General features: G+C 41.6%; 2 protein-coding genes across 4 annotated transcripts in view; one reads left to right on the forward strand and one right to left on the reverse strand.

The window, feature by feature from the left end:
• The window catches only part of LOC121854693, a 134,820-nt gene that overhangs the window by 24,459 nt on the left and 88,412 nt on the right, over positions 1 to 21,949 (forward strand). For all 3 annotated transcript variants that reach the window (XM_042349404.1, XM_042349406.1, XM_042349405.1), the window contains exon 2: positions 7,751 to 7,983. In XM_042349404.1, coding sequence (XP_042205338.1) covers positions 7,812 to 7,983 — 172 coding nt within the window. In that variant the 5' untranslated portion in view covers positions 7,751 to 7,811. The remainder of the gene's footprint in view (positions 1 to 7,750; positions 7,984 to 21,949) is intronic.
• LOC121854730 lies at positions 5,258 to 5,644 on the reverse strand. The gene has a single exon (XM_042349468.1). The coding sequence runs from the start codon at positions 5,642 to 5,644 to the stop codon at positions 5,258 to 5,260; it is 387 nt and encodes a 128-aa protein (XP_042205402.1).

A 21,949-nucleotide genomic window follows, 5' to 3' on the forward strand; every position in this document is an offset into this window, starting at 1 on the left:
AGTCTGTGTTATTTGACGATATACTCTACGAGGTGCCGTGTGTGTGTGTGTGTGTGTGTGTGTGTGTGTATAATAACAGTAAAAGTATAAGGGCTTCGTCTTTTTGTCTTTTTTTTTAATCTTTATTTTTTTATTGCACTCCTGCTCAGCTTAGTCTTAACTAGATGAATCCTGCTTGGTTCAACACCCACTTTGTACAACCTTGCCATGCGGTGCACTACCAAGCCAAGCTCAGCCAATCCTACTCAACCCAACCTTACTCAGCCCAGCCTAGCTCAAACCTACTCAGCCCATCCTAGCACAATCCTACTCATACTCGCCTAGCCGCAATCATTCCTGCCTAACATACCCAGGCCAGCCCTTCCCAACCCCGACTTAATCAGCCCAGCCCTACCCCACCCCATACTCAGCCTAGTCCAGCCCTTCCCAGCCCTGCTCTACTCAGTTCAGTCCTTCCCTTCCCAGCCCAGCTCTTCCCAGCCCTGCCCTACCCAGCCCCCTGTACATGGTGTGGCTGGCCGGGAGCAGTGTTGACAATACCTGGTTCGTCAGCTCTTAGCCAAGGAAATTAATGAGGGGTTATGGGGCGCGTGTACCCGGGGTTTACTGACCAGCGGTGGAGATGAGACCTTGAGTTATACGGTAACACGGCCGCTCTGCTCACCTCCCAGCATCACCAGTCATCTCTCAGCATCACCAGTCATCTCTCAGCATCACCAGTCATCTCAGCATCACCAGTCATCTCTCAGCATCACCAGTCATCTCTCAGCATCACCAGTCATATCTCAAAATTACCAGTCATCTCTTAACATTACCAGTCATCTCCCACCATCACCAGTCATCTCCCAGCATCACCAGTCATCTCCCAGCATCACCAGTCATCTCTCAGCATCACGAGCCATCTCTCAGCATCACTAGTCATCTCTCAGCATCACCAGTCATCTCTGTGCATCACCAGTCACCTCCCACCATCACCAGTCACCTCTGCATTACCAGTCACCTCCCACCATCACCAGTCATCTCTCAATATTACAGTCATCTCCCACCATCACTAGTCATCTCTGTATCATCAGTCACCTCCCACCATCACCAGTCACCTCCACCATCACTAGTCATCTCTGCATCACCAGTCACCTCCCACCATCACTCATCACCTACCACCATCACCAGTCCTCCCCATCACCAGTCACCTCTGCATCACCAGTCACCTCCACCATCACTAGTCATCTCTCTGCATCACCAGTCACCTCCCACCATCACTAGTCATCTCTCTGCATCACCAGTCACCTCCCACCAGTCACCTCCCACCATCACCAGTCATCTCTCTGCATCACCAGTCACCTCCATCACCAGTCACCTCCAACCATCACTAGTCATCTCTCTGCATCCCAGTCACCTCCACCATCACCAGTCACCTCCCACCATCATCTCTCTGCATCACGTCACCTCCACCATCATTAGTCACCTCCCCATCACCAGTCACCTCCCACCATCGCTAGTCATCTCTCTGCATCACCAGTCACCTCCCACCAGTCACCTCCACCATCTGTCACCTCCCACCATCACCAGTCATCTCCCACCATCACCAGTCACCTCACCATCACTAGTCATCTCTCTGCATCACCAGTCACCTCCCACCATCACCAGTCACCTCCCACCATCAGTCATCACCACCTCCCACCATCACCTCTCTCACCAGTCACCTCCCAGTCATCTCCCACCATCACCACACCTAGTCATCTCTGCATCACCAGTCACCTCCACCATCACCAGTCATCTCCCATCACCAGTCACCTCCACCATCCCACCATCACTGGTCATCTCTCTGCATCACCAGTCACCTCCCACCATCACCAGTCACCTCCCATCCCATCACCTCCCACCATCACTGGTCATCTCTCTGCATCACCAGTCACCTCCCACCATCACCATCACAGTCACCTCCCACCATCCAGTCCTCCACCATCACCAGTCACCTCCCACCATCACCAGTCACCTCCTACTGTCACCAGTCACCTCCACCATCAGTAGTCATCTCTCTGCATCACCAGTCACCTCTCAGCATATTTATTCCTTATTTTTCTCTATTTGAAATAATGTTAAATGTGTGTGTGTGTGTGTGTGTGTGTGTGTGTGTGTGTGTGTGTGTGTGTGTGTGTGTTCCTTGCAGTATAGCTGATGTAGGTAATTGGTCTGACCTGGAAATGTGTATGTGCCTATGAATGTTTGTTTGGCTTGTGTCCGTGTGGTTATGCGAGTGTTTGTTATCGTGTGTTTAGTGCAAGCTGTTGATAATACCGTAGCTGGTAATGTAATGTATGCAGTCCTGACGCTGGTAAATGTGTGTGTTTACGTTTGGTGTGTGTGTGTGTGTGTGTGTGTGTGTGTGTGTCACCATTTAAACACACAAACATTTACTGGTATTACCCATGTCACACCTTCATGTTGATAATATTCGTATATACAAGAATAATGAAGATATATCCTTTTTTTGTGTTCAAGAGAATTCGTATAAAATGGTGATATTAATTTATAGCAATGCGTTGAAATATCCCGCTGTGAATGTAGTTTCTCGCGGATTATAAATTTGTCGGGTGATGCCTTCCAGCACAGTGCAGCTTTAGAAATACCAGAGAGAGGAAATACTGCGTGGAAATATTCATATGGCGTCCTGAACAATAGCGTCTTGATTTTTTATTATTATGACTTATACAACTGTAATTCGTTGGTCAAAGTTAACGATTATACAAAGTTTGGAAATAGTGTCTGATGACGTATTGTTTATGTTGGTGCGTCAGCTGTTGCCTACTGGGTGTTTACGTATCGATAGTAGAATACTTTTTAGAATTCATAATAAATATCTTCTGTTTCTGTGAATTTCTAATATATCGGTGGTGCTAAATTCAACACTATAGTGAGTTTTAAATATTTTTATATGAATACCGTGAAAATATTATTGTTTTAAGGGATTATAATACAACTTGGCGTGAGAAAATAAAATGGTTTATATATTATGTATTTATATTTAGGAAAATGGTTTCGTGTTATAATGTTTTTTCCCCTGCTGATAATAATTGTGTTTTTATAAGTCCATCTTTAATTTGATAAGGAATGAGGATCCCACAGACATGATTGGTCCGTTAGAGACCTATATCAATGCTGAGTATTAATTAAAACACGTGAAGAAGGAAGAAATGATAAACACGAATCAACAACTATCAGAGTAACGATGATGATGAATGCCAAGAGCGTTAATTATATTTCCTAACATAATAGAAATATTTCATAATTGTTGGTACTGGTCCATTATATATGAACCAGGACTGAACGATCACCTTTTGTTCTTATAGTCTCCGGGGATGTAAATCGTGTTTTATTTATTCATTTATTATTTTTATTCAACCTGTCAACCAATTTATACCCGAACCTCGGCGAAGTGCAGTTTGAACCAGTCAATAATGAAGCTGGCAGAGGGGTGGGTGAGAGGAAGGTTCACTGGGGGTTCAAAGTTCACACTAGATTATAGAATTATTTTATTTTTATCTTTTTGGGGGGAACGTTTTTGTGTCTGTGTATGTGAGATATTTATTGTGTAGTTATATGCCCAAAAAAAATAACAAGGGTCAGTTGTTTTTCACTTTGTTTCTGTGTAGTTTCTTAATTACTTATAGTTGTTCATCAGTAGAGACTGACTTAGTGAATGTAAATAAATAACTTGATTCTTGTGATGGCTTCTAAATAAACACAACAATATTTTTTGACATACAATGAATTTATCCAATCAATCATCTCTTACAATAACAATATCCACTCCACTGCAACACATGCCATGGAATTCCATCACCCAACTACACATTGGTAAATTACACCCTGGATACTCTACCCAAACACACACACAGACAACTATTTACTGTACCGAGAGTGTATCATCAAACCGATAGAATAATTCCCTCGGTCCTATTATCCCTGTAAGTTTATTAATTAACCAGTTACGTATAATTGATGTAATTCTGTAGCATATAGCCAGGCTGGTTCACTGACTTCGCCACAGATGTATTGATTTCCTTCCCCTAAAGAGGAACATGACCTCAGCTCCTCCAGGTGTGAAGTCGATTCGGCGAGTTAGTCTTCATTCTCCTGTAGTGAAGATCTACCCAGGTCATATTTTTTTTAATCATTTCGCCACTTATAAGCTCCCTAGTCGTTCAGGTGGTTGGTCTGTCCAGTGTTAGTGCAGGAGGAAACAAGGATCCGGGAAACTTGTGATGTTTGGTAGGGTCACACTCACTAGTATTATATTACTCAACTTTTACCTTATGTTATAGTTAATTCCATAATGCCAGAATAAATAACATTTAGATTGAAAAAAAGATACATAAGTTGACTGACCATAAACACTTGCAAATTTTCACATACAAATATAAAAGACATTTAAACTGTCTGAAGCTCTTTGGTTGACAAGATATATAAACCAGAACATTTAAGCGCAACAAACAGCGTGTGATTTTAGATACATTGAACCTAAGTATATTATAAGTTGATGGTGAATCGAATATAGAGTATTACTGTAGGTTATTTGCATCTCTCTCGGTACCAAAGCTTCAAAGAAAACGGGGCTGTATGGTATGGCATGGCAGCGGTAACTCAAGGAAACTTTACTATGATGGTTCTAGGACAACTACCCCCATAGAACAATTGCCCCCCATTGGCAGTGAATAATTAGCACAAAGCATGGAACTTTCTGAATAGAGAGGAGAAAGTAACACAATGAATTAATGCTTTATTTTCATGTTTTATTTGTAGTAATAACTAATAATTATATACACAAAATGCAACAACTTAAACAATTTTTTTTGGTAACTACAATTCTGTAACTAGAAAAAACATTGTTAAAAAATTGTGGTTGGGTGAAAAATGGTGGATCAGTCATATTTAATATTTAAAAATTGACTGACATAAATCACACTAAAATAGTAAAATTGCAAGTTGTGAGCTACCCCTCTCAAAAAGTTCAACACATGGCGGTTCTCGAAGTCATGTACGATGGTTGCTATTGTGACTGTTGAATCTTGATAACGTTTCCTCTTAGGTGGTGCCGGATCACATGCAATAATCTGGTTGATGGTGATGTTGGCTACTGCCTGTTCCCTCTTCAACACCAAGAAATTTCCAGATATTTGGATGGAATGAAGTAATGTTAGCTAGCATATAGTTATGCCATCCTTCAAGGAGTTGTTGGTGCGAGGTAAATCTTCGGCTACACGATCGTAAATATTCCACATGCTGACAGGGAAACGTGGAGCTCGCCTATTATGTCGACGTTGTCTGCCAGTGTATGTACAATATATTCGAAGTAGTCTATGGCAGGATCAGCTTCAGGTGGCATAGTCTCTTGCAGTGTCTCAAATGTGTCAGCCACTTCACCTTGTGGGATGAATGCCAGAGCTGGTAGCATTCGAATTTTCAGGGCAAAGTCAGCATCAGTTTGATATTTTCCTTGTAATCCCTCACATTGCACCTTGCGATATGTGTTTTGCAATACGTGGTAGAAACATCCCTTGACTGTTGCGTTGGCGAAGACCTCTTCAATGGCACTCCTGGCAGCTTGTTCATAGTCGATGAGAAAGGTCTTTGGATTGAGCATAGGGTTGATGGTGAGGAGTTGATGGAGAAGGTCTTGATATGTTGCTTGGTGTTTGTTTGGTAGCAGATCATAAACACAAGGACTAACTCTTTTTGAAGCCAGAGAATGAATAGTGTCCAGTCGGTAAAACAGTTGAGGTACAACTTTAAATGTTCCATCAACAAACCAATCAGTTCAATTCTCCAGTAGCCTCAGGTTTTTAGCTGTGGAAAACACGAGCATAGAATGATCACTCGGTCCACTATCATACAACAGATAATCTTCACCATCAGCTGTCATCTTATATACTCAGATGGAATGACCAAGTCAGCGAGGTTTGATGGAATGGGATGAGGGGCATCGACAGCTTGTTTGTAGCGTCTTATTGCACGTCGAATATGTCTTACAGGTGGTGGTTGTGTTCAGGCACCTTCTGAGGGTCTAAACTGTTTTGGTAATAATTTGCTGCGCGGTTTCTTGGGTGTTATAGCTTTCTTCTTGATTTCCTGCCTGACAGACAGTACTTCTGTGGTCATTTACATGGCCAACTACTTCATTTCCACAATTTTTAACTTTGGCTTTACAGTTGCTATGCCGACGTTTCTCAAATTCATAAGATATAACACCATTTGCCAGTACTTTCTGCTTCACATAGATGTAGCCATCATAAATAAGCTTCGTTTTATCACGTTCACTTTGGATGAACTCCGTGATAAGGTGATGCGAAAAGTAATAATATACCTGGAGAATTATAGGTGCACTGTGAACAGCTCAAGCACTGAACTCAGACTGGTCATTGCTACTCCCCAAACTGGCAGGTTTTACCAAAGTACGTCAGGTCAGGTAAGGATAATCCCTAAACTGGTAGGTTAAAATAAACGCATTAAGTCAGGTCAGGTCGGGCAATGGGGGGTAGTTGTCCTACCTACTATGATGTATGGGTGTCAAGGCGGGTATATTGTCCACCGTTTCTGACAGACTGATAGACCGATAGTTTTGTTCTGCGTGAGGGATTTTTTTTTTTACATGTTTTCTCCTATACATTTCTGGAATTACGGACAGTGCAGAAACACAGATATAATAATTCTTTTTAACCCCTGTACGTTACCAGATCATCATCACCATCTAGTGATAAGGAAGTAAGAGTTTGATACCGAGGAACTTGACACCGCTTACGTTGATGATACCGGTAATATTCAGACCTTCAGATACGACACCAGATTACAAAAAATAATAGGTTCATAGGATGATTAGTACTAGTTATTGGCTGATTTAAAATATGATAACAAATAATGCCCATAATTAACATGTTACTTTGGGTGCGTTATGTTCACTTAGTATTAGTTACAACTCAATATTTAAGGTTCGAAGTGAACTTGTCCAGTTAAGGCAGAGTTTTATTTATAATTTGTGGCTGTATTTATAGGCGTTTGTGTTTTAGCTTAAGTTTGCCAGTTAGGTGCATTATTAGACCTTTAGTTACGAGTGATATTTATGCTACGAACAGTTTAGACTCAGGACTGGAGGTGATAGTGGGTTACCGGCCTGACGTGGAAGGAGGGAGGCGCGCGTGACTCCTTTTCCAAGCTCGCCGTTCTGGTCCCTGTGTGAGTCCTGGACGGTTACTTGTCATTTATTCTAGAACACATTTTCTCTCCTCGAGGTTGTGTCACTCCCCGGGATGCATATATATATATATACGGTACAGCTGTGAGCCAGAGTTTAGTAGTGATGTATATCATGATCAGATCAACAGTAGAAATCATTAATATGTTTCAGTCCATTTGATATCTTGTTACTTTAAAAATAGTTTCTTGTTTATATATTTTTTCTTTGTCAAATACAGCCGGGTGCGCGCCCCACCCAGGGTTATATTACCGACCCTGGGTGCACGTTATCTCCTAGTGTATGACCTCACTAGGGATCCTCAATGAATGAGAAGTGTCAAGATAACAATATATCATATTATCCTCGGTGTTTGGGTTGTCGCCTCGTTAAATACTAATATGAATCACTGACGTACAGTATATATGTTTTAAAACTTCACCTATATTTTCGATCTACAGTGATTATGTTATTATTAAACAGATAGATTGTGATGATAATAAACATATTTCTCCTTTTCAGGTTGTAAATAGAAAACAGGCGTGAAAAACAATGGGTAACGAACATAGATAATAAACACGGAATGCCCATCGGGCCGGCGGGGAACACAGACGGAGGGGGTGTGCGCGATGAGGAGACTAACCCACCGGCGGTTCCCTCCAGACCTCCCCCGCCCCCGCCCCCGCGACTCAACACTTGCATTCATGGTCGACCTATCAACTCTAATGGCAACAATAATGACCCCAACGGCGGAGGTAAGAAGTCATTATTATTATTATTATTATTATTATTATTATTATTATTATTATTATTATTATTATTATTATTATTATTGTTATTATTATTATTATTATTATTATTATTATTATTATTATTATTATTATTATTATTATTATTATTATTATTATTATTATTATTATTATTATTATTGTTATTATTATTATTATTATTGTATCGATCAGAACCCGTATTCACAAGTCCTTATTCTAATTTGTCCATTATTTTAGGGATAGGAGAACGTACTTGACACCAACTACAACACAAAGATGTATTCTCAGAGGTTTATACAATATGTTGCCCTTGAATTCGGGATGTTGAAAACGCTTCTAACTGGTGTACTGAAGCTACGACACAAAGTTGGAAGTTTAAAATAATGACACCAGAACTGGCCTCAGGTGCACCCCCTGTCACGAGGATATTATAATCTTAGAAATATTTAAAAGACGTGTGGATATGATCTGGCTCTAATGGTTCGTCATGGTTCGCCGCATTAGTCAGCTTAATGAACGGTCTTGACTGACTGACTTGACTGACTGAGAGACACTTTTCCCCGACCCGCCTACAGGGATTGTGGTGTGTAAGAGTTATTATTAGTTAGGGATTATGGGCTGTAAGAGAGATGTCAGTACTAAGGGATTGTGGGAGTTACTGTGAACCAGGTAATCGTCTCCCACAAGGATAACTTAACGACCTCGTGTAAAAGCCGGGTTATAAAAGTCCGCCAGCTGGAAATATAACAGCCATTGTGTTGTTATAGTGGGAACTTTTTTTTATACATTTATTGCTCTTTTACGCTGAGTGACGCGGCTTGTTACCAGAATGTGATGTAGTAAAATGGTGTAACCGGAGGCATTCCAATAACCATTTGCCTAATTAATGGTTGTGTGTTGGCGGCGATGGTGTCGTTTATATATTTCTCCAGGTAATTGACTTAAGGTTTACTTGGGTATTATCATTATCGGTATCATCATCACTTTCATCATCAACACTATAACCATCATCACCATCATCATCATCATCACAATCATCATCTTGTCATCATCACCACATAACGTTATAGACTAGAGTATTATTCCATGTAAGATGAATCATTGTGACGTGAGTGGGTAAGTTGAGGTCGTTCTGATATGACCTCCCCTATTATAACCAACCATTAGGATTGAAGTTACTTTCTAATGGGTTCCTATTTCATAAAGGTTTCCTAGTCGTAAGGGTTCCAGTAAGGTTAATTGGAGGGGGGTGTATTAGGATCGGAGTCTTGGGATAAAGCCTACTTAACCTGCAGCTAAACCTTATGATATGTTGTCTTCAGTGAGCATAACTATATACTGTACTCTCCCTCCATGTGAAATAACGAGGGAGGTCTGTAACTGCACCACCAGAGGCCCTTATCGTGCTCTTCCTCATAGCCAGTGGTGGACAGAGCAAACACCGGATGAGCGAGTCCGAGAATATTCTGCAGGACCGATAATAATTTGAAACTACCTGGACGTTAACAAGGGGGTGACTAAGAATTGGTCATAAGCTGTGGTGTGTGGGGGAGAGTTTCGTGTGTTAGACGAGGGGGGAGGGAAGGGTGGGGGTGCATTGAAGATTCCGTGGAGTGATCGGGCCAGATGCGTGGGGGAGTATTTTTGAGATAATTCAGGAAGACAAGACAATAAGTTCAGGACAACGAAACAAAAAGGAAAACTTAAACAGAGATGCTCACTTAAACTTAGAAAGATTACTAATATTACAACGTTGACTAAAAGAACATGAATTATACCTGGTTTTTGTAATTTTTAACTTTGAATGAATATATATATACAGCATTGGGGTGGGCAGAATATTTGTCATTATTTTTACAGGATTTTGAGGAAATTCTAAGCAAGAAATTCACCCCAAAATTCTTTTAGTTATTTCCCTATCCATGGAAACTCGAAATACTGTACTAAACTCCTGTACACCGATGCCTGTATTAACGTGTACATAGAAACCAATGTCACCCTGTTAGGTACACACATTACCGTGTAAAGAGCCACCGGGTAGTGGTATGGGCGAGTGGACCAGAATAATTGTTTCAGTTACCGCCTTCAGGGATCCATTTTCTGCTTACTGGTCGCACGCCGTTTCTTGATTTCCCCAGACACTCGATCAGACAAAAAAATATATATTCCATTTTTGCTGACGATGTGATGTTAAGGTTTTTCTGGGAGGTAATTGATGTTATTGTGGTTTTGGATGTGTTGATGTTATTATTCTATTTATTGATTTTTGGAATATATTATTAACTTTGCTTGATTCATTAATTATTCATCTCTGGAAATTGTAAGGAGTTTTTTTTAATAACTAGTCTCATTAGAGGTCCAGTGATGGTTATCCTCGTGGGGTCCAGTGTTAGGAGGAAGCCACATTACTCAGAGAAAACCTAACCGTGTTTGGTAATGTCACACTGGAAAACACCCCTTCTCACATTGTCTCATGGGGGAATCTAACTCGAGACGCAAGGTTGGCAGGCAGGCAGGCGTTGTCTCTGTACCACCTACACTCTTACTGTTGTTGATGGTTATATTTGGTCATTCAACTAATGAGGTCCTTCTCACCAAACATGACCCATTATCAACTCTAACCTTCAATTCCTAAGCAGTGGTCTTGGGGAGGCTGCATTGTTTATACAGGATCGCTTGCTCGCTATTTCTGCCCCGCGCGACGGCCTCTTTGTTGTGGTGGTGAGCTCTGAGGCAGGAAGAGCTCAGGACGGTGCCTATTGTCTTCACCTGGGTTCACAGCTACTGAGGGATTTGAGTTCAGAACATCCCAGTTGGCAAATAATAATTAAGGATCACCTGAAGAATGTCCCTTCCCCCCATCAGCGTATTTCACCTAAAGATTACCCATCCTAGCACTATTTTTTGGAGGATGAAGGATAGGTTAGTGTTAGGATGGCTATTTTTGATATAGTCCTGTATCAACAAAGAGCCATTATTGTCGCTATGCTTAACTATGGAAATATCCTTGGGTACAGGGAGTGAGGTGATATATATGTAAATTTGTATGGTTCCTTTACAACTTTACAGCCATTCTATTTTGAGACTCTAAACAAAGGTGTATTATGTGGGCGGTAATCCTGTTGGTTCACGTATATAGACCCGTCAGAGACCACAGAATGCGTGCTGGGCTCCGTTACCTGTAGGCAAGAGGGTTATCGCGTCCTTACGAAGACTCATCTCCCGCGCAGAAGCATCGAGGGCGGCGGCTGTCTATAGGATAATGTTGAAATTGTTGAATGTCAGTGATGTTCATATTGGTAATTCACCGTGGCACCTGTGAGGAGAATACTCAAGCTTAATGTGCTCGTACTATAGTCCTTCTGGTTCAACACACACACACACACACACAAGCGGATAAAGACCAGTGCTTTACCGACCCTGTGAACTATAATAACTCGGGACGTTATATAAACCTTGCCCTCCCCCCTTCCCCCCCTGGTCCAGCTCTCCGGCAAGTACTGGTAACATTGTAGGTAAACAGCCCCTGGGAAATAAGAATAGTGTTTGCGAGTGTGACATTGATATAACCCTTGTCCCCTCCTCCCCTTCCCCCTTCCCCTACCCCTCCCCCTCCCACTCCCCAACTCCCTCTACCCCACCCCTCCCACCCCACATTATGAAGGAGGCGTCACAGTTTCTCCCAAGTTCACCACAGATTTCCCAAGAGAAGGTCAGGCGTCGTGTTAGCAGCTCACTTTACATGTGCCTCAGGTGCCTACTGGGCTTAAATATTTGGCGCCTGTGGGACGTCAACTTGGCACCGGTGGAGAGACAGTGACCATAATATTTGTCTGTGTAAGTGTGGATTGAGATGTTACTTGATGCATGAATAGAATCCAGTTAAGAACTCGGACAAGGTCGAGAATTACTAGTCTGTACGTGTGTGTGTGTTTGTACGTGTGTGTGTGTTTGAAAAGTCTGTTTTTTGCGTCCGTGTGTCTGATAGTCTGTATTTGCGTGCGTGTCTGATAGTCTGTATTTACGTGCGTGTCTGATAGTCTGTATATGTTTCCGTGTGTCTGATAGTCTGTATTTGCGTGCGTGTCTGATAGTCTGTATATGTCTTGTATGATGTCTGTATTTATGTGTCTGATATTATGTATTTGCGTGTCTGATAGTCTGATAGTCTGTATTTGCGTGCGTGTCTGATAGTCTGTATATGTTTCCGTGTGTCTGATATTCTGTATTTGCGTGTGTCTGATAGTCTGTATTTGCGTGCGTGTCTGATAGTCTGTATTTACGTGCGTGTCTGATAGTCTGTATATGTTTCCGTGTGTCTGATAGTCTGTATTTGCGTGCGTGTCTGATAGTCTGTATATGCTTCCGTGTGTCTGATATTTTGTATTTGCGTGCATGTCTGATAGTCTGTATTTGCGTGCGTGTCTGATAGTCTGTATATGTTTCCGTGTGTCTGATATTCTGTATTTGCGTGCATGTCTGATAGTCTGTATTTGCGTGCGTGTCTGATAGTCTGTATATGCTTCCGTGTGTCTGATATTCTGTATTTGCGTGCATGTCTGATAGTCTGTATTTGCGTGCGTGTGTGTGTGTGTGTGCGCATCAGTACACCCATCAACAGTTATGAAACACAATAACAGCGACTTTTAACACACCCCGACCAGCCAACCCTGAGACCAACCTAACACTCGCGCAGTCTGTCGTGGGTAGGGAAGAGTTATTGCTTGGTGGTGATGGTGTGGTGTGTGTTGTGACGGTGTGGTGTTGATGGTGTCGTGTTGATGGTGTCGTGGGTCTTGCTCACCTTTACGGCCAGCAATGTTTGTTTTTTCATGAGTGACCTTTCTAAGCTCCCAGGGATGGAGATATTTAAGGTGGTCCGGGTGAGGGTTATAAATAAGAGCCTCATGTAGGAGGGAAAATCTGTATATACAAGTATTCATTGTTGCAGCATTAACAGGTATATAGTGACAGTGCAGGTATACAGTATATAAACAATGCGGGTACTCAAACAATAGTAAACAGGAACTCAACAACTAAGACTCAGAGAAGGAGGCTGAGTTATCCACTAATGATTTGAATACATTAATTACTTCTCATCTTCTCGTGAACTACAATACTCTGATATTATCCACACACACACACACACACACACACACACACTATGAACTCTAAACAAGAGCCATTGAAGACTATAACGACGATGCCAATAAAGTATTTATAGTAAAGCCGCGCCCATCTTTTTCCCATGAATAAATTTCCGGGGGGTGAAGGGAGTGAGGAAGGAGGGAGCTTCACTAGTCCTGTATAGCCTCGAGGGCGTGACTTAACTCTTGCCTGGATTGACGACGCCTCCCCCAGCACCTCCTGTAGATCCACAGTCTTCTAAAGTCTTACACGTTCCAAACTTTGTTATAGTTTTGTGATAATTACGGTTTGTTTTGGTTGTTTTAATTGATATTATATATTTTGGTTATATTTAGTGCTTATTTTTGTTTGCTATTAGTAAATGTTTCTGATAATTATTGATTTGTATGTCTTAAATTGATATTTTTGTGATTATCAAAGTGTGTTTTGGATAATTACTGTGTTGGATGTTCAAGTACGGAGGATGGATATAAAGGTATCAACATATCCTATCGGGGCCTGTACGGGTATTCCCTCAGCTGAATAAACTCGTGTACCTTTACCCAGAACATAATCAGTAAAGTGCGGTATTCGAGTCTCAGTGGATTATGTTATATATTTCGCTCGGTGTTTCATATTATGTCATGTGTTCATTTTTTAGGGACGCATCATACATAAGCGGACACGGACTGTAACTAAGGTTTTTTTAATATATAGAACTGTGTGTGTGTGTGTGTGTGTGTGTGTGTGTGTGTGTGTGTGTGTGTGTGTGTGTGTGTGTGTGTGTGTGTGTGTGTGTGTGTGTGTGTGTGTGTGTGTGTGTGTGTGTGTGTGTGTGTGTGTGCGCGCGCCTAGGGACCCCATAACGGCCTTCTTTGATCTCCCCTCTTATCCTCCTTTCTCCCCTATCACCACCATCTCTTCTCTCCCCACTATCTCCCCTCCCTTTCCCCACCATCCCCTCCTCCCCTTTCCCCCCACCATCTCTCCTTCTCCACCATCACCACCGCCTCTCTCTCTCTCCTCCCTCCTACATATTTTACGAACAAGTGCCAAACTTTATAGACCAAAATGGACTCGACTGACACCTGGGTCGTGTATCTTAAGCTCCCCACTGAGGTGCTGACGATGTCGTGGGGAACAAATGGGTAAAAACAGTTCACTATCGTAATGCAATGAGGTGATTAATATAGCCTTCAACATTCAGATACATGTCATGAGGATTGTGTCTCAGAAAGAATGTATACAACACTTACATTAACAGATTTTCATGAGAGTTGGTGTGAATGTTGGTGGTATTATAACATTGTCCTCACTTGTGGCAGTTCTCACACACCAACAGTCAGGACAATGTTGTTATAATAAACCAGTCACACTTTCTACCATGAAAATCTGTATAAGGTAGTGGTGTATACATTTATCTGAGACACCCTGTTGTACTGTATCTTACGCCACTCTGGTAAAACTTGCATCACGCCGCCATTCTCATAACGCGCGGTGACTACTTTAAAAATGTTTACGTTTAATTATTAAAGTTGTAGCGTTACAGCCTCGACTTCCCTCGGCGGATGAATACAGTACTTTTTTTTGTTTTGTGTTGTTTTGGTGTGTGTGTGTGTGTGTGTGTGTGTGTGTGTGTGTGTGTGTGTTGCTGAAAATGAAAGTATGTTGAGAATAATTATTATAGAGTTAATAGGTTAAGGGTATTATACGTGTTCTTTCTATCGTAATAATTTGTGTAGAATAATGTAAACTTGGGGTACTTTTACACACACACACACACACACACACACACACTAGAACGGACGAACACCTTAAAACAGTAATACCAACAATCCCAAATAATAATTATACTACAAAGCGTCGAATATCATATTAAATTTACCCACTTTTTCTTAATATCAAGTGAGAGCGTTGACAAGTTCCACCCACTTACTCCTACAGGAAAGAGAGACCCTCTATAAAAAAGGCCCTCTTCCTTGGTGGCACCTTGTTAGTGTTGCTGCCTTCATACATAACCCAGGGGCGAGACAATCAGGAAGAGTGCCAGCTGCCATTCCCTGGGACAAGCTGAGTTCCTGCAGCCCTGAGAAACTGCAGCTAACCCAGTGTCCTTATACAGCCTCTCTTACCCCCCTTCCCATCCATTCCCCTACCGCCTCTATCTCACACTAGTTCAGTATCCCCCTCTCACATGTGGCCACGTTTTCTTTTTTCGTGTGAGTCATGTGGCCACGTTTTCTTTTTTCGTGTGAGTCATGTGGCCACCATATTCTTTTCGTGTGAGTCATGCGGCCACCATTTTCTTTTAGTGTGAGTCATGTGGTCGCCGCTTTCTTTTCTTGTGGGTCATGTGTGCGTGTGGGGGGGCGGGGAGGGGGGTAATCCTTGAAGATATGAATAATCACGAAAGCGCCTTTGGATCTTTTCAGGTTTACGTCCGCTATTGTTACCTGCATATTATTTCTCTCTCTCTCCCTCCCTCTCTTCCTTTAAAGCATCTCTAAAAAAATATCTATTGTCGAAGTATTAATACTTCTTGTAACTCTTACTATATTTACAGTACCAGCTTTTATTGTACCATCAAAACCGTTTTATCGGACATTATCATGTAAATAAATAAGTAATTACCATTGCAATAAACATAATTGCCAACTGACATAATACTGAAAGCTCTGTCCTCTTGTTCAACCTTATTACTGTACAACCCAGATTATACTGCTCCCCCATTATACTTATGTTTTTTAAATTCCACTCTAATATACAGTATATATATATATATATATATATATATATATATATATATATATATATATATATATATATATATATATATATATATATATATATATATATATGTGTGTGTCTGTGTCTGTGTGTGTATATATATGTATGTGTATATGTATGTATAAATAAATAAATAAACAAAATAATAATAAAAGATAAATAAAAAATAAATAAATAATAAAATAAATAAATATTGAAGTGATAACCGTGGTAACACTATGAGATGTACTTATTACTACCATGCTATTGTACTAATCCAGATGATACTAAATGTTACATAATACTTCCTTGAGATAAATGTATAGAATATATCAGGTGCCTCAAAGAGAGCTCAGGTTCTCAACTGGCTCAGCCATGTTAATATTGTTATTATTATCCACTCTGTATCTGTTTTTCTGGCTAAATAAACTGTTACAATTCAATTCAATTCTCTCTCTCTCTCTCTCTCTCTCTCTCTCTCTCTCTCTCTCTCTCTCTCTCTCTCTCTCTCTCTCTCTCTCTCTCTCTCTCTCTCTCTCTCTCTCCATTTTCTCAGTAGCATTAAATACCTGCAGGCGGAGGAGCAACACGAATCACCTGTTAAGCCAAATGAATCAGGCTCGATATACTCCAGGTGAAATAAATCTACCTGGTTATTATTAGCTTATTATTTTCCCTTGAGACAAAACATCATTCTAATATAAGACAAAATATGGAGAAGAAAGTCTATAAAGTTTTCACTAGGTGGAGGGAGAGGTGAAGGCGCCCCTGGAGTGGTAAAAGTTGTAGGCCCGGAGACCAACTTTGCCGCTTTGATCGTCATTGGTCGGTGAGGCGGGAAATTAATTGATCACTTAGCTGGCTCGAGTCAGCTGTTTGGAACATCGGTTACCACTTTTTTTTCCTCGTCTTTTTTGTGTTTTTTTTTTGTTTTTGTTTTCTCAAGTTGTGTTTTTGTTATTTGAATGAGATTGGTTATGAAATTAGGAAAATGTTTACGATCACTTTATTTTTATATTTTTATGGGGAGTTTATAAAGAATATGGGATGTGCTCAAGATGCACTCAGCCACTCATACAGTAGAACGAGTGGATGTGCTCATAATACACTCAGTCACTCATACAGTAGAACGAGTGGATGTGCTCATAATGCACTCATACAGTAGAACGAGTGGATGTGCTCATAATGCACTCATACAGTAGAACGAGTGGATGTGCTCATAATACACTCGGCCACTCATACAGTAGAACGAGTGGATGTGCTCATAATACACTCAGCCACTCATACAGTAGAACGAGTGGATGTGCTCATAATACACTCGGCCACTCATACAGTAGAACGAGTGGATGTGCTCATAATACACTCGGCCGCATACAGTAGAACGAGTGGATGTGCTCATAATACACTCAGTCACTCATACAGTAGAACGAGTGGATGTGCTCATAATACACTCGGCCACTCATACAGTAGAACGAGTGGATGTGCTCATAATACACTCGGCCACTCATACAGTAGAACGAGTGGATGTGCTCATAATACACTCAGCCACTCATACAGTAGAACGAGTGGACGTGCTCATAATACACTCAGCCACTCATACAGTAGAACGAGTGGATGTGCTCAATACACTCGGCCACTCATACAGTAGAACGAGTGGACGTGCTCATAATACACTCAGCCACTCATACAGTAGAACGAGTGGATGTGCTCATAATACACTCAGCCACTTATGAATGAATAAATGAGTAAAAAAAAACTGGTCGACGAAGGATAATGAAGGAGCCACTCAGGATGATAAAGGATAATGGAAGTAGCAAATGGAAAATGAAAGTGTGGAGTAGAGACAAAGACGCTGCCATCATCACGGACCATCTTGTTAGGGTATAACTGGGGTGGAGGAAGAGGGCAGAGGAGGATAAAGATGGAGAAGAAGAGGAGGAGAAGGAGAACTATAGATTGAATGGAAGATTGATTTTGAGGAAGAATAGGAGGAGGAAGAGGAAAACTAGACCGAATGGAAAGTGAGATTTGAGGAGGAAGAAGAGGAAAACTAGACCGAATGGAAGAGAAAAGGCAACCACACGACTCACTCAAATCGATAACAAATAAAATTGAAGAAAGACCATACCATTATAAAAAAAATGAAAATGAAAAGGAGAAACAGAAAGAAGGAGAGAGAGAGAGAGAGAGAGAGAGAGAGAGAGGACAAAATGCAATCACGACGGATCACAAGAGGCGGTAAATGGAAGGAAGAGAATGTATCGCTGTACTGCACTTTGATGGCTGCAGGTCTCGAAAGGCGGTGGGAGTTGAGGGTTGAAATATTATCGTCGTCTGGGGAGGTGACCCATGGTAGGGAGGTGACCCATGGTAGGGAGGTGACCCATGGTAGTGAGAATATACGCAGCGTTAGGTATATATACAGGATTAATGAACTTTATTCATTCTTCTCGTTTTCTGTTGAGATTCAGTGACAAGAAATGCATAAGATGAGTGGAAAAAAGTAAATGAAAACTATACCAATATAAGATGAGTGGAAAAAAGTAAATGAAAACTATACCAATATATTAAAAAACCCACATTTTCATACACTTTTAAGACGAGACATCTATACAGACATATTAATAGACGAAATAAACAACAAAAACAGACTTACAAACGAGAAAAAACCCACTAAGAGTCTCGACACAACACACACACACCCACACACACACATACATACACACACATACATACATACATACACACACACACACACACACACGCAATGGATTTGAAAAACACCGCAGCTGGATCCAACGTCTCGAAGCGGCGGCAATAGACGGAGTGGGAAGAGGAAGCTGGAGGCAATAATGGCTTGTGGAGGAGGGTGGGGGATTTCTGGAGGTCGAGGAGGAACTTTGTGGCGTTGGATCTTTTCGGGATCACTGACGGAGCCGTTCTTATTATTTCATTCTAATTGGTTCCTTGGTTGGGTATAGAACGCCCATGTTGTCAAGTAGATGGATGACTCTCTCTCTCTCTCTCTCTCTCTCTCTCTCTCTCTCTCTCTCTCTCTCCTCCGTAAAAAAGGATAAAGGAAATATAATCGGACAGTTGAGAGAAAGGTAATTAATTGAGGTATTAGTACATCAATATATAATCAGCTACGGGAAACAGATGTGGTTGTCGAGTTATGTCTTCAAATTAATGTAATTGAAATGTAATTATTGAAACGTCGCGGTTATAATGTAATCAGATTATAAAGTGGTGGTAGTACATAAATATATGGGTATAATTCAAGTAAATCGTCAGGGCACAAATGTAATCGTTCAAGAGCCACGGTATAAATGTAATCGTTTAAGGGAAGATCCTCGGCACAATTGTAATCGTTAAGAGAAGAGCCACAGTACAAATGTAATCATCTCAGTGAAAAGTTACGGTGCGAATATAATTGCAGAGTGAACGGCTGATCAAATCCCTTTATATCGTGCCTGCGGAGCGAGCGAGGTGGGCGATCCTTTAACACGCTCCGATTGATATATGTAACACAATTGGATCCAAAGATTGCCAGAGATCAATGAAGTAATCAGGAGGAGGGGTGGAGAAGAGGAGGGAGAGGAGGGGAGGGGTGGAGAAGAGGGGAGGGGGGAGAGGAGGGGAGGGGTGGAGAAGAGGGGGAGGAGGGGTGGGAGAAGAGGGGAGGAGGTGGAGAGGGAGGGGAGGAGGGGGGAGAGGGAGGGGAGGGCAGGAGAAGAGGGGAGGGTGGAGAGGAGGGGGAGGGTGGAGAGGAGGGGGAGGTGGAGAGGAGGAGGGGTGGAGAAAGAGAGCCGTGGCTGAGTGGAGAGGGGATGGGGGGCAGTTGATAGCATTACGATAGAGGTGGGAGGGAAAGTGGTGTGTGTGTGTGTGTGTGTGTGTGTGTGTGTGGATACTCTCACAAAAAACTTGGCACTGCACTCGACCTCCTTCTCTTTCCCCAACAGTAAAGTTAAGTGCCAGTTCACACCAAGGTGAACTGAGTGTGTCCTGGACAGGCACGGACCACCGACCTTAACGACAGGTAAAATAATCACGAACAGAAATAAACTTTACTTCACACTGGCGACCATAACACACTTGGCAACACTGGCGACCATAACACACTTGGCAACACTGGCGACCATAACACACTTGGCAACATTTATAATATATTGGTTTACATATAACACCATAAATTTGATATCAAAAGTGTTGTCAACTTGTGTTTAGTCAAGTGAATTATTATTGTTTCCACGGTGATAGTTCCAGCACTTCCGTAATTAATTAATTAATGGTATTTGAAACAGGTTACTTTGATAGGTGTATAAATTTTACCTTTAGAGTTTTGTACAGTAATGCACTTTTGTTTAATATTTTACATATCTTTGTAAATAACAGCGACTGAGACTGAGGATGCTGGTGACAACTGAGGAAGTCTGTCACGTGTTGAGAATGTTCTGGGCATGATCAGTTCAATCTAAACCTAACCAAACTAAACATCACGACTTCTAACAGACACTACTGGGAAATACAACGTTACACCATACAATATATAATGGTAGTAAGAACCTTATTTTCACTGTAGTTTGTTTTAATTATTTCTTTATTTCTAAATGTTGGATTCCAGCCTAAAGTTAGTAATCTCTCTATTACCCACAACACAGAGAGACTCGGGCTGAATGTTGTGTAATTTAACTGAGGTCATCAACAAGCAGTTACACTACACACCATATATGAGGTACCATAATTGGGTTAATAATCGCGGGGTGTTGGGCGAAATGACACTTACACGGGTTGACACGGTGCCAGGTCCCGGGGGTCAGCTTAATGGCACGTCCCACAATATCCAGCACCTGACGCCATACAGCAGAGGCCGGATAAGCGCATCATGGAAGGCTGAATAAGAGTTTATTTATGTATAAGCTTTCCAGTAGAGACCCTGTTTGAAGGAATCCTGGAAAAGAAATAGAGTCACTGCGGTAAGTCCATTGTTGCTATAGAACATTTACCCCCCCCCCCCAAGTCAGAATAGGCTATTAATGACGTCTGTATTAAAGCTGCTCATTAAATCTAGGGAATTCTATTGCGTGTTTGTTAAATTCACGAAAATAACATATAAAGTTTGAGTGGCTTTTTTGTCGCAGTAATAATAGACCTAATTGCATTAAGCGACTGGCATTATTGAGGCTATTGGATTTGCGTTGCCTCGCTTGAATAATGGCTTGTAGCAGGCGTGTGCGGGGTGGGCCAGCACGCGCGCTATCACCACTCTTTATGACTACCAACAAACACGGCCGAAATTTGTGGATATCGTGTACCTTAACTCTGTGTATTTTATAAATTACCGAGAGGAGATATTGTAGTGGGGGGCGAGGGATGTGGAGGATACAGTACCTTTATTTTGTATTTTTTTTTGAGTTGAATAGAATTTATTAATGAAATGTCGTTTTGGATGCTTCATTGCGTATCGTCACTACTGTTTTGTAACCAGTTGAAGGCGGTTGTTAGTGGTGGTGTTGTGGTGATGGTGTTGTTAGTGGTGGTGTTGTGGTGATGGTGTTGTTAATGGTGTTGTAGTTTTATGGTCTTTAAACGCTCGGGTTATTACTTATATTTGTCTTCGTATTTGAATCAAGTGGTCGGCAGCCAGCGTAGGTGTGTCGTCAGATGTGGTACAAATATGTTCTAAGTCTTGTCTCTTCATGACGATCATATTATACTGTGATGTGTAAAGTTAACACACCTTAGTTTTCTCTCCCTGTATGTTGTATCTGGTCTGGTGTGCGTCTTGGGTTGGTCTGGTGTGCGTCTTGTGTTGGTCTGGTGTGCGTCTTGTGTTGGTCTGGTGTGCGTCTTGTGTTGGTCTGGTGTGCGTCTTGTGTTGGTCTGCTGTGCGTCTTGTGTTGGTCTGGTGTGCGTCTTGTGTTGGTCTGGTGTGCGTCTTGTGTTGGTCTGGTGTGCGTCTTGTGTTGGTCTGGTGCTTCATATGTTGGTTATTGGTCTGGTGTGCGGTCTTGTGTTGTCTGGTGCGTCTTGTGTTATTCAGTGCTTCCATATA

This window comes from Homarus americanus, unplaced genomic scaffold (genome assembly GCF_018991925.1).
Source record: "Homarus americanus isolate GMGI-L3 unplaced genomic scaffold, GMGI_Hamer_2.0 scaffold53233, whole genome shotgun sequence".
In the NCBI taxonomy this organism is placed as follows: Eukaryota; Metazoa; Arthropoda; class Malacostraca; order Decapoda; family Nephropidae; genus Homarus; species Homarus americanus.